Raw genomic sequence first — 12690 nt, 5'->3', positions numbered from 1 at the left:
TGGTCGTTTTAAGAGGCTCCATTACTCATTTTACGCAAGGCCCTTAAAATCTCAAAGACATCCCTGCTCTCATCCTCTCCTCTCATCTTCACTCTCAATGTCATCTCCACTCTCATTCTTCTTCTTTTTCTTCTATATTACTCTAGCACAAAAAATGAAAACTAAAAACTAAAATTGAAATGGTTATCAAACGGGCACTTATATTTCCGGTTTACAAAAATTAAAAATGTAAAAAATATATATTTCTTTTTCTAAATAAATAAAGACAAAAAATCACTCTTCATCTCTATAGTTTGCTGCATTTTTAGTAATTTGACTCTTGTAATTTAATATACGTCGCAATTCAAAGACATGTTCAATTTTTCGACGGAATAAGCACATACATGGAAGGGTATTTTGAACGAACTTTTTTATGGAAATTTATAGAAATTTGTATGTGTTTTAAATTGTGATATAATTAAACTATATGCCAAAGTTAAAATTACATAGACCAAGCCAAAGTAGAAAACTATACAAACTACATGAGTCAAAGTGACTTTTCCCATAACAAAACATAAAGACTAAATCAACCTCATTTATGCGACAATAAATTATACACTTGTCATTTTATGGGGTATTAAAAAGTGGGTGGAATTAGTACCTTTTTATTTTGCCAAAGTTATGAATGGAGAGAGGGTTTTCTCACACACGTTATTAAGATGTCATGGAAATCAACCTCATTTATGCGACAGTAAAGTATACACTTGTCATTTTATGGGGTATTAAAAAGTGGGTGGAATTAGTACCTTTTTATTTTGCCAAAGTTATGAATGGAGAGAGGGTTTTCTCACACACGTTATTAAGATGTCATGGAGTTCGAACTTGAGACTGTTGATTTGCAAATCCATACCCTAATCAAATTTATACTCAAATGATTAAATAAGAGTACGAAATATACAACGGGGAACAAATCCTGCCCACCAAATATCTTTTCATAATACTATCAACAATCACGGATCAGAAACTGATCAAACATATGAAGATGTGGTTGCTGAGCTTTGCTTGATTTATTGACATCAAACCGTCTTCTGATGTATCTAGTTATGGTTTTCAAGTGCAGATAGATTTTATACATCGTCACCTCAGTTATCTATTGGTGCTGACTTGTTCCTCCACCTTAACTTTTGTTTTGGCATACAACGGATAAATTTCTTCCACATATTTGTCTTATTTTATTTGAACTTTTCAAGTTGACCGACCGCAAATAATAATGTGGCTTCAAAAAAACAATGCGGAATTTAAAAGAAGGAAAATAAGAAGGAATAAGACATCTTAATTGAATTTAAAACGTGCTTTTGATCAATTGTTGTTAACTTGTTAGCAAGTTAAATAGATTCACTTGAAATTCATACATATCCAATAATGAGTTGTTGATAAAGTGGTACATTTTTTCCCCGTAAAATTAGAACATATCAAAAGTTTGAATCACCATATCTATTAACGAAATAAAAGTTCATTTATATCTAGAATGTCTTAAAGGTTGTATGTTCTTGATATATATTTTGTGGAAAAATTCGTAGCGCTAAGATTAATTAGCATGTCTTTGTATGTTCGTAAATGTGGGAGCAAAAATTACTCCCAAGAAATCAATCCACTAGCATCCTAAACTTGAGAAAGTTGCTGCAATCAAGATACATATTTTTCTATGAATAATGCTACTCTTACTACAGTATCATTCTTATAAATGACAATTAAAATTATGTAATATTTTCTTTTCTTTTATGATTTATTCCAATATTTGTTTTTCTAATTGTCTTAATTAAAATACATTTCATTGATTTAATTGTTGTGACATATAATATGAACATACCACATCATGTGGTATAGAAATGTTAGATAAAAATGTGGTATATCAATGACTATACATGAATGAAATCATGGAAATAGTGGGACTTGATGGCTAAGGCCTACAAAGATAAACATGTCATATGTCCAAAATCAAAGGCTAGCATGTTTCATGCCACATGACAAAGCCCGCATGATCACCCACTATCATGCCCATGATGGAGTGATTGTGGCTCATGAAAAAAGCCATGAAACATAGAATTTGGAGCCCAAGATTCCATTGCTCATAAAAAAAAAAAGACCAATTAACGTAGCATCCCAATAGGAAAAAAGGGATGTACAATATTATTTCTAAATTCTCCTGCAATTTCTTGAATCCCTATTGACTTAGCATCATAGTGTTTTTTCGCAAACACCCCTCCTCACTTATTGGTTACAAGCAAAGGGTGATATCTTGCTTCTCAACATGAATTACAAGATTACTTGTTAGATAACCCAAAATTTTGCGCTCCAACGATAAAGTTGTTTTACATGCCAACAAGAATCGTCATAAAGCAACATAGATTACTTAGAAAATAATTTCATTGTCAAGGTAAAGTATTGAACAATAGGAATACAACACGAATATATTCTTAAGCACAAGTTTAATTTGACTTTTGAGTAATTTGTTGAGTAGTTTTATTGAACGTGAGGTAAATTTGACAAGGTGTTAACTCCACCTTCATTTTTCGGGGTTCATGTTATATGCCATTAAAATTTAAAAGATTTACATCCTTTTACCACAACTATGATTAGTTGTTCCAAATGATTGATGGTAGAGGTATTAGTTAAACGTGTTACATAAGTCTATGACAAAAAAGTAGGGAAAAAAAAATCATATAATTATAATTAAATATGTTTTTAATTTCAAAATAAGTCTATTCTTTTTTTATTTTTACAGATTACTCACTAAGAGAGATTATTGGTAGAAACTCGAACCTAGGCCTTAATAGCGAAGAGAATGATCCTTACCAACTAAACCAACCCTCATTGATGAAATAAGTCTATTCTTCTTTTTTATAGTAATCCATTCCATTCAAGATTTGTGTTATTTATGCTAATATATCTCAAGTCCATATCCCATTTGGACTATAACTATGATAAATTATCTTAATTACTAATGGGAAACCTATTATTATTCCAAACTGATTAGGATCGAGTGTAGACTCCCTTGGTTTAGGGTGGAATCTAACTCAATATAAATGGTGAAAAAAATATGAGTTTAATGTTAAATTTTAGAAAGTTCATCCTATTATACATCCGAATTATCAAGGATGAAGTGAATTTTTGCCACATCGATTTGCCACAATGAACCAACTTTGGTGTGGCACGCAAACTAACATTAATTGTGGCTAAACAGGAATCTAAGTAGTTTTGGACTAGCCAACCCCTAACCTCCGAAGAACTTAGGGGCATATTTGTCATTCCATCTATCAGGGTATTCTCGTAGTTTCGTTAGAGAACAAGGGGCAATCGTTCAATTCCACATCTATAAATACAGAGAACTCAACCCCTCCTCCCATTCCTCTATACCATATTTTTTTTCCTCCTCTCTCTCTCTCTCTCTCTCTCTCTCTCTCTCTCTATCTCCCCCTCCCTCTTTCTCTTTTTCTCTCTTGTCTCTTTCTTTGCAACAATCTTTCTCCAGATTCCGGTTAATTGTCCGTACGGTCTCTTCTCTCCCACCCAAACCTTTGCCCTCCCGTTCTCTTTTTATTTTTTATTTTTTTGGGTGGGTCCTGATTTTTCCTGAATCTGCTTTTGTTTTTAGGATTTTTCATCCTACAGTCAGTTTCTAATTTATTTTTTACTGTTAATTTACCGTTTTACCCCTCGATTTGGACGTTTTGTTTTGTCTTTTTTCCCTACTTACCAAACAAGTTTTATCAGATTTATCCTTTTTTCATAAAAAAATTTCCTTCTGGGTTGGATTTGTGGTGGGTTTCATGAACTGCTGCTGCGCACGTGGCATGCACCCAGATAGCCATCATGAACACCAAAACGATGCGTTTGCCACCTCGTCGGATTTCGACGACCAATGCGTCAAATAACAACAAGCGCAAAGAGAAGGAGAGTGGCTTCGACGCGCTCCACCAGTCAACAACAACAAAGATGCTCAAGCTGGCCCCACCGCCTCAAGCCGGCTCCAACAGTCCACCAGAGCCGGCTTCGTCCGCCCAGCTTCTAGCCGGCTATTTGGCCCACGAGTTCCTAACCAAGGGCACCCTCCTAGGGCAGTCGTGGGACACATCCAAAGCCGAGCCGGCCCCAGGGCCTTCGGGTGATGAAGCCGAGCCGAGTTCTGGAGCCGAGCCGCATCTTGAGAACTTGGAGAGATACGTGGAGGTTGCTGATTTACTGAAAACGGATGGGGCCCACCTAGCTGGCATTGTCAACCCAACTCAGCTCGCTCGCGTTTTACAGTTGTGAGGCAGATGGGAGCTAAAAAGGGCAGAAACCCATTTGGGCATTTTGGCATTTTGGCATTTTGGCTTTCAAATATGGAAATTACATTTTTTTTTTCCCCTTTTTTTTTTCTTTTTTGTAGTGGGCAAAAATGTATGAATGTGTGTATGTGCTCGCAGGGCTTGTAGGTAGGCATGCATTATGAATGTTTGATAAAATCGCTTTTCAATTTAAAATAGAAATGGGAAATTTTCTGAGCAATTACTCTTTGATTATTTTGCAATAACATCATATTTAGAACATCTGTAAATATTGAAATCGACCTTAACCAATAATAGAGATGCCACACCTAAATAACATTTACATCTAATCACACTTAAGTTACATTATCATTATCAAGTGAGATGTCAATCGGAAGCAAATTAATCATTTACTTACTCATCAACGCTAAAATCAAGTTTTCAATTACGCATGACCGCCTCATCAAGAGAAGAGAATTTGTTTGCGGCCATGTATGACTGAAGGTAATATTTTTCATATAATGTGTAAGTACTGAGTTTCGATTTGTACATCTAACTTTATTTGTTGGGTTACGAATTTAAATGAGTTTGATTGAAAGTATTATTAATCTCCTTACAAAGTGACTCATTTTGCACCGTATATCAATATTTTGTGTTTCGCATTATCCCTCCCGGTCGAATCCGTCAAATAATATGTTAAAAAAGCCGACGTTGGCATAAATGAGACTCACAACTTTATTCAACAAAGATGTGGGTCCCATCTGCTCATGTGGTGCAAGCAAACCAAATTGCAAGTACTTGAAATTGGTTAACAAAACACGGCCGTTTTCATGTAACTACTTTAACATCTGAGGCGTCATCAAGACTTTACAGGAGAAGAGGGAAGAAGGGAATTAGGTGTGGCATTTTCACAAGCACTTGGGGTGCAGAGACTTATTCACCACTGAAAAAAAGCACCAAAAAATGCTGAGCTTTCAAACTTGCCTCCCGCCAATACTGCCGAGCGCCTCTGTGCACCGTACCCGCGCTCTAAACTCTCTTTCTTGCTTAGCAATCTCGAAAAAATCCGATTCGGAGCCCGATCCTAAACCTCGCTCCAACGCGAAACCGAAACCTCGCCGCCGAAAAATTGAAACTTCTGAAGACGAAGATGAAGAACAAGGCGAGACGTTCCCGACGACGATTCCGAGGAAGCCTCGGCGTGGGCGTAGAAGCGAGGCGGCGGCGGTGGAAGATTACGTGCGGGAGTCACTTGATCGAACATTTGCATCGATCAGAGAGCAGAACCCAGAAATTGTTGAGAAGAAAGAAGAAGTGATGAAGAGGAAAGTTGACGACGATGAAGAAGATGAGGGTTTTGGAAGAGAGAAGAGCATGGTGGTTGAAGAAGAGAGTAGGGATTGGCCTTTGGATGCTGACGTGGGGTGGGGGATTAGGGCTTCGGAGTACTTTGAGAATCACCCGATAAGGAACGTGGTGGGTGACAATGGGGTTGAGCTTGATTGGGAAGGTGAGGTTGAAGATAATTGGGTGAAGGAGATTAATTGCTTGGAATGGGAAAGCTTTGCATTTCATCCAAGTCCGCTTCTGGTTCTTGTTTTTGAGAGGTACAACAGAGCAAGCGATAACTGGAAGGCTTTGAAAGAGCTTGAAAAGGCGGTCAAGGTCTATTGGGATGCCAAAGATCGCTTGCCTCCTCGGGTATGTGTGTGTTATCAAACTCGTCATTTTCATTTTTTGCAATGATTTTTGGATGATTGTTGTTAAAGATTGTAACTTTACCTCCAATTTCTGTTTTTGTATTCAACAGTCGGTTAAGATAGACATTAATATTGAGAGAGATTTGGCTTATGCTCTCAAAGTTAAAGAATGTCCTCAGATTTTGTTTCTACGTGGAAACAGGATCTTGTACAGAGAGAAAGGTGAGTACTTATTTTCCTTAAAAAATCAGTGCTTTTTTAAGCTAGAACCAAAGCATGGATCATATACTTTTGCAAGTTGTTCCTATGTTGCCATGATATTAAGTTTGTTTTGTTCTTGTAGAGATTCGAACAGCAGAAGAATTGGTTCCAATGATAGCGCATTTCTACTACAATGCAAAGAGGCCTTCCTGGATTGATGTCAAGGAGTTATCTCCACCTTACTAGTGGCAATCTGGTACTTAGAATCTGAATGCAGTAACGTTTGTTTTTTCTTTTGTTTCTTTATGCTTGAAGCTTGATTATGAGCTCTTCCCTGATGGCTTCAACATCTGTTTTAATGTTTTTTGCCCTCCAGGCTTCAGATTATGCGCTGGTGAAAGCATTGGTTAATTCAGAGCTTGGAAGCATGGAGCAAAATCGAGAGCAGGTTGCATTTGCAGGTATAAGCTGATGATCCCTGGGTATTGATTTTGAATGGGTGTTAATTAGGTAATGAATTATTGTCATTTGTGTTTGATGATATCTTTCTTTGACCATACTGATATAATTTTTTATATGAAACGAACCTAATGGAGCTCACTCCTACAATGTCAGTGATTATACAAGATGCTAAATTTGCACAATAAAAAGAATTAGGTACAGAGTGGGAATTGGTTAGCTGTAATTTCAATGCATTCTTCACCCATGAGCTTCTTGTGGAATATGGACCAATTGTACTAAAAGCTAATCTCATGGATATGATATATCATTACACTAATTCACGGCTTGTCAATTGCAAACAAGGCAAGGCAGTGAAGGCACTCTATTAATAGGCTCAGAATTAGAAAACAATAGATCCCAAAAAGTTACACTAGAAAAGATGCATTCTTGTCAAAGGAATGTCAAAGTTCATACCACATGTTGCTTCTTCGTCCTCGTTCTCCTGGCAGCTGCAGGTCCATATATAATTTCCTATTATTCACTCATATTATCATAAGGTAGCTGATAAATACATGCGTATTCACGATTGGGATATGCCTAAACGCTTTGTTTTCGTAACATTCTTATACCAATTGTAATGTATAGGCTAGGCTGTATAAATCTGTTCTAATTTGGTTTTTGTATTCTCTCTCTCTTCCTAAGCGAACACATTTTATTCCCCTCTTAGGACGTCCGACTCTCATAAGCGATACTGATTATTGCTGCATGTGTGTTTGTATGTGTTGTGGAAGCTGAAACAGAGTATGCGAGAACCAGGTGAGCAGCCTGTGTGTCATCATGGGACTGTTTTAATGGTGAAGAGGGCAAATGTAGCTTTGCGGGAAAAAGTTGAAAGGTTGTGGAATCTGCAGCTATGGTTTGCTTGCTAGACATGATAAGATTTTTGCTGGTGCGGCTGTGGTTTGCTTGCTAGACATGATAAATTTAAGTATGTATGTCAAGTGTTTAAGATACACTAAACGCAATAAGATCTATATCCCCTTTCGTATGGTTTTTGCATTATTTAATATATAATTACTTGTTGACTATGTACATTTTTATTCAATCAATACACGCAACTTTTCAGAAAGAGCTCAGAAATAGAGATTAATTTTCTTAAATTATGATAGGATACTAGTGTCCTTTTAAACTTACAGTTAATATCAAATTCAGATCATTTAAGGAAAAAAAATTAAATAAAAAGAAAAATAAAAGAGGATTAGGCACTATATAAACAAGTCTTAAATAAGATAACAAAGAAAAAAAAGGCAATAAATAAACTTCTTTTTATCTGCTCATGTGAATCTTGTGGTGAATGCAGTTTTTTGTCCTGGTAATTGGGAAAATCATGTAATATACATGAAACAATTTCCAGTTAATTGTACTGTCCATCCCTCTTGGCACAATCAAACCTTCACAATCTCTTCCTTTTTTTAATTTACCAAGTAAATTTGGAAAGAAAAAAAAAATGTATATATATATATATATATATATCTAAAATTGGATATGTATTGGTTTGGAATCAAGTAAGGAATGCAGCAGCAGCCGCAGCATATGGCACATATAGAAGCTAATTGAGGTTGATACGACTCCATAAATATGCTTAGAGTCAGAATTAGAATTAGAATAAGAAGCCACCTATATACTTTTGTGAAGGAAATAAATGGCAAAGCTTCTTCATATTCATACCGCCACCACCACGGCTTGCTTCTTCCTGCTAGGAGGTCCATATATACTTATAATGGAGTTTGATTTGTGTTGTGTGTTGTTAGTTTTGTAGTTGAAGCTAGTGGAGTGGTGGGCGTGGTGGCAGGTGAAGAAGAAGGTCAGACGAAGGCGAGCCTCTTCGGTGCTTAACCACGTGGGACTGCACCAGTGTCCAAGCTTGCAAGCAAGAATGCTCGCACTATGCCAGTAGCTATGGATCCTGCGTAACTTCAGAGCCTCCTCACAAAGTTTGCTTGTGCATGGTGCACCTATGACTGCCCACTCCTCCATCGCCCTAGCTACCTATAAGTTAACATACATACATACATGTAAATAAAACCTCACATCCCGTCTCGGTATATGGGATGGGATATTTTAGTACTTGTGCAAATGGGGTTAAAATCACATAAAATACTTATAAGAATACAAGGCTATTGTAGTATAGATACTCATGCAAGGTCGTTCTCTTCAATGACTATTTAGTAATTTATGTAAAATCAAGTTCCAATTAACTACCTAAAATTAAAAGTTGAGAAAGATGATTATGAAATTGTTTGATACTAAAAACAAATTTTAAACAAAAACAATTACGATTGAAGGAAAGAGTTTTAAATACCAATTTATAACAGCACTAGGATTTCACCATCACCTAGCAATCCTTTGAATTTTTACCAATTACTTATGATTTGCGCATGCCACTTTGAAGGTTAGGTTTTCCTAATTTATATTCTACTTGGAACCTCCAACATATAACGTATATCCAACATGCAACCCGTCCAGACGTTCGGATCAAATCTGAACATGAAAGACTCATTAAGTTTTGTGAAAACCCTTTGAAAAACTATGTAACCCTTAAGACGTGGTGTTCATCTTAAGTGAAATTACAATTATTAATCACAAGAAGCCAGCGTCAATTTCAGGGAACATTCCGACCAAAATTGCATCCAATTACTTTTCTAAAGATCCTAATATTGATCAGGCATTAAGACAATTAAATAGTTTAAAACAGTGATTAACAATTCAAAGTATGCATGCGCTCACTCATAAGTAATTAAATAAAAATTACATATTCATGCTAAGGTTCAAGGCTTCACCCTAGCAAAAGAAAATTAGTTACGCATATTCATAATTAAAATCCAAGAAAATATCATTTGAATGAATAAGAATGAAAACACCTGAAAGTCGCAAGAACTCCAAAACCCTAGCAATTGCTCTCCACAATGTCACGTTCAAAAGCCAAAAAGAAGTCTCCCAAAATTACTGTGAAAACCAACTTAAATACTTCCTAAAATCTAGCTGTCCAATCCCCACAAGGAAACTAAGTTAAAATAAAATAATACTATGATATAAAATCCAAATTGGATTAGGAGAATCTGCCATAATCTGCTTAGCCACGTTTTGGCCTCAAATCTCCTCCAAATATGGCCCAAGATAGCTTGTTTTAAAGATAAAAACATTTTGAACACTTCTCCAGAAGGCTATATTGGGCTTCAAAAATGCAATAAAAGCCCAAAATGTTATTATTCTAGCACTGCACATCGCTCCTTTATTTATTCACCAGGAAATAACCGCTTAGTAGAAAAATCTGAAATTTTTATGAACGTCCTTCAACTGGAATTACTCCAAAATTTGTCCATTTGATTATGTTTTGCTCCAGAGGAAGTCGAAAGTCCTATATTGGAAATATAATTCAAAGTATCAAAATTCTTCCAAAATGTTAACCAAAATATACTAAGAATGAGGTTAAATATATAATATAAAATATACCAATCAAAATACCTCCAAACTTAGCTTTTTGCTTGTCCTCAAGCGAAACAAATCTAGAATACAAACACAAAAATTAACGAACTAAAAACTTTTAAATAAAACCTAGCTAAACAAAATTTTCATTCAAGTTGCAATCCATAGCAAATTTTAAAAATTAGAACATATGTTCACTAGATCCAACTAATCCCACCACAGAGTCTAAGCTATTTAGAATCAATTAGAAAAGAATTCACAAACTTCCTTCAGTGTAAAGTGAATCATCATAGTTAAGGAGACTCAACTAAAACTCTTACCCCTAATCCCTTTTATTCATACTTCAAACACTTATAGAATCATTTTTTTTTTCCAGTAACAGTGGTGGTTGTGCAATGTTGGTTCCCTTAAGCTTTCGATCCAACCCATGTAGCGAGCTTTAGGTCAATGACTACCAAACCACTAAGGCTTTACGGCACTAGGTGTAGAACACCCCTAAGGACTTATTAACTCAAGCTGAAAAGGCTACGAAACCAACTCACCACCCTGCCTCATGCCAAAACTCTACCGTTTGACTCAAGAATCACTGTTGATTAGGCAAGACTAGCCCGGTTACTAACAAAGCTTCGGGTAAGGTAATTATTGCTTTATAACACATACTAACTTTTTTTTTTAACAAAAAATAAAACACACTGGGACAAAAAGTAAGTATTTCAATCTCACTCCCCACAAATCATGTTGGTGTGATGTGCAAATTTCAAAGTATAATTCATGAATTAGCGTCTAAGCAACGATAAATAGAAAAGACTCCAATGTGGGATTGATCTTCACCATGTCCATTTGTTTTAACATTTAAAATAATCTATGGATATTAACTTAAAAACGAAAATTTTAAACAAGACTAAAAAAAAATAATAATAATAATAAATAAAAAATCTCAAATCTCAAATTTACTTTCCCACCCCCAAACTTAAATCACACATTGTCCTCAAGGTGTGGAAAAGAAAATAAAGAAGTTAATAAAAATAGTAAAGCCTAAAATAAAACATAAAAAATATGCGAGTGAAAATAGAGGACAATACTTAAGAAAAATTAAAATAAGAACAGAAGGGAAAGAACACACCTTGGACGCCATCTGTTGTCAAGCCTGGGCAAGTGGAATGGACGCATGGGCAAGTTGTCAAGCATGAGTTGTTGTTGACTTGACATTCAATTTTTTTTTTATTTGGCTGTGTGATTGCATATCACTTAATTTAGTTATATCAATCTATTGTGGTAGGTCTCATTCCCTATTGAGCGGTGGTTGCTCATCCCTCACCATGTTTAATTTTTTAGATGAATTAGTGGACAAGACGAGAACTAAATCGATTGAGGATGCATTAGATGAGAGTAGTAGAGCTTTATTTATTTCTTGTAAAGTTGTAAGATTTCGGATCTATTTTTTTAAGAGAAGTTTATTTTAAATCCTATTTCAGCATCTTTTTATTTTATTTTAGTTTTTATTTTCTCACGCCTGGGCGCGGAGGTTTCCACCGACCGGATCAGGCGTGACAATCGATCCATCGATAAATTTCGAGGTCATGACCGACTAAAATGGGTTTAAGCTGGCAGAGCCAAAGGAGATAGTTGAAGTTAGTAAGCTTGATAAAATGAGAAGAGTTGGGGCTAGGGAGGGAGATGGTGGATTCAGACGAAGCCATGAGGTGGACCTAAAGGAGAAGATGATCGAATAAGGGAGAGGGAGAAAACCTTAGGTTAGGCTGATACCATGTAGAGAATATATTTCCTTGTATTAAACTGATTATACAAAGTCCCTATTTATATTGATACAGAAAATCTACTTAAGGTAGGAAATAATATAGACATGAATACAATCCGATTTACAACAGGAAATCTGATTTACAGCAGGAAAAGCTAATTGCTAGGAGGAGATTGTGAAGTTGACTTCCGTGTGTGCTAGAAAAGGAAAGCTGCGTTAACATTGGGACTCACAAGGGGAAGAGAGTGGCTAGAGTTTTTCCCAAAATTTTCTCAACAAGTGTTAATTAGATAACAAAGTATGTTTAAAAGCTTTTTCCTCTTTTTATGCTTTATAAAAGCTTTCCTAGTTTTCCTGTCTATGCTAGTCTTGTTATTATGGATGTTCAGTACATGAGAAGAGAGAGAGGGGACATAGATTTATGCCATCCTTCGGATCTGCGGTCCCCCAACCTCAACATTAACCCTGTCAACAACACTACATGTGAATTTTATGTTGTTTCTGTTTCTTGCTTTCTTTTATGTCAACAACATTCCATGTGAGTGTAAATTAGTCTAAATTGGACCCATTGATGCTGATTGTGAGTTTAGGTTATATATATATATATATATATATCCTTGGGATGGATCACCCTTCTCCATCGATAGAGATCTTCCTTAATATCTCCCTCCCTCCCTTTCTTAGTTAGCATAAATTGTTGAAATATACTTAAAATCAAGCATGAAATTCTCGGAGACCATAGTTGCGATGGTTTTAGGTATTGCTCTTTCCTTCGACATTGGGGGAAACATGAGCTGCAATGCCGCTGGACAGT

At 35.9% G+C, this 12690-nt stretch overlaps 2 protein-coding genes across 6 annotated transcripts; both read left to right on the top strand.

Annotated features, from left to right (window-relative positions):
• Window positions 1-3400: 3400 nt before the first annotated feature.
• Window positions 3401-4530, top strand: LOC103334434 (uncharacterized). The gene has a single exon (XM_008237400.2). The coding sequence runs from the start codon at window positions 3853-3855 to the stop codon at window positions 4291-4293; it is 441 nt and encodes a 146-aa protein (XP_008235622.1). The 5' UTR covers window positions 3401-3852; the 3' UTR covers window positions 4294-4530.
• A 539-nt stretch (window positions 4531-5069) lies between these two features.
• MRL7 (polyadenylate-binding protein 2-binding protein) lies at window positions 5070-7679 on the top strand. 5 transcript variants are annotated; one of them, XM_008237403.3, is made up of 5 exons: window positions 5070-5990; window positions 6100-6211; window positions 6333-6446; window positions 6567-6651; window positions 7359-7679. In XM_008237403.3, exons 1-3 carry the CDS (start codon window positions 5253-5255, stop codon window positions 6434-6436), a joined length of 954 nt encoding a protein of 317 aa, XP_008235625.2. In that variant the 5' UTR covers window positions 5070-5252; the 3' UTR covers window positions 6437-6446; window positions 6567-6651; window positions 7359-7679. The 5 variants fall into 5 exon arrangements, with proteins under 5 accessions (XP_008235625.2, XP_088911008.1, XP_088911007.1 ...); XM_089054882.1 differs by having other exon boundaries at window positions 6567-6700; window positions 7432-7679; XM_089054881.1 differs by having other exon boundaries at window positions 6567-6652; window positions 7334-7376.
• The last annotated feature ends 5011 nt before the right edge of the window (window positions 7680-12690 follow it).

This window comes from Prunus mume, linkage group LG6, assembly GCF_029339155.1.
Source record: "Prunus mume cultivar Tortuosa linkage group LG6, ASM2933915v1, whole genome shotgun sequence".
Classification (NCBI taxonomy): domain Eukaryota; kingdom Viridiplantae; phylum Streptophyta; class Magnoliopsida; order Rosales; family Rosaceae; genus Prunus; species Prunus mume.
Note: the sequence above shows the minus strand (reverse complement) of the source record. Positions and strands in the feature narration are given on the sequence as shown.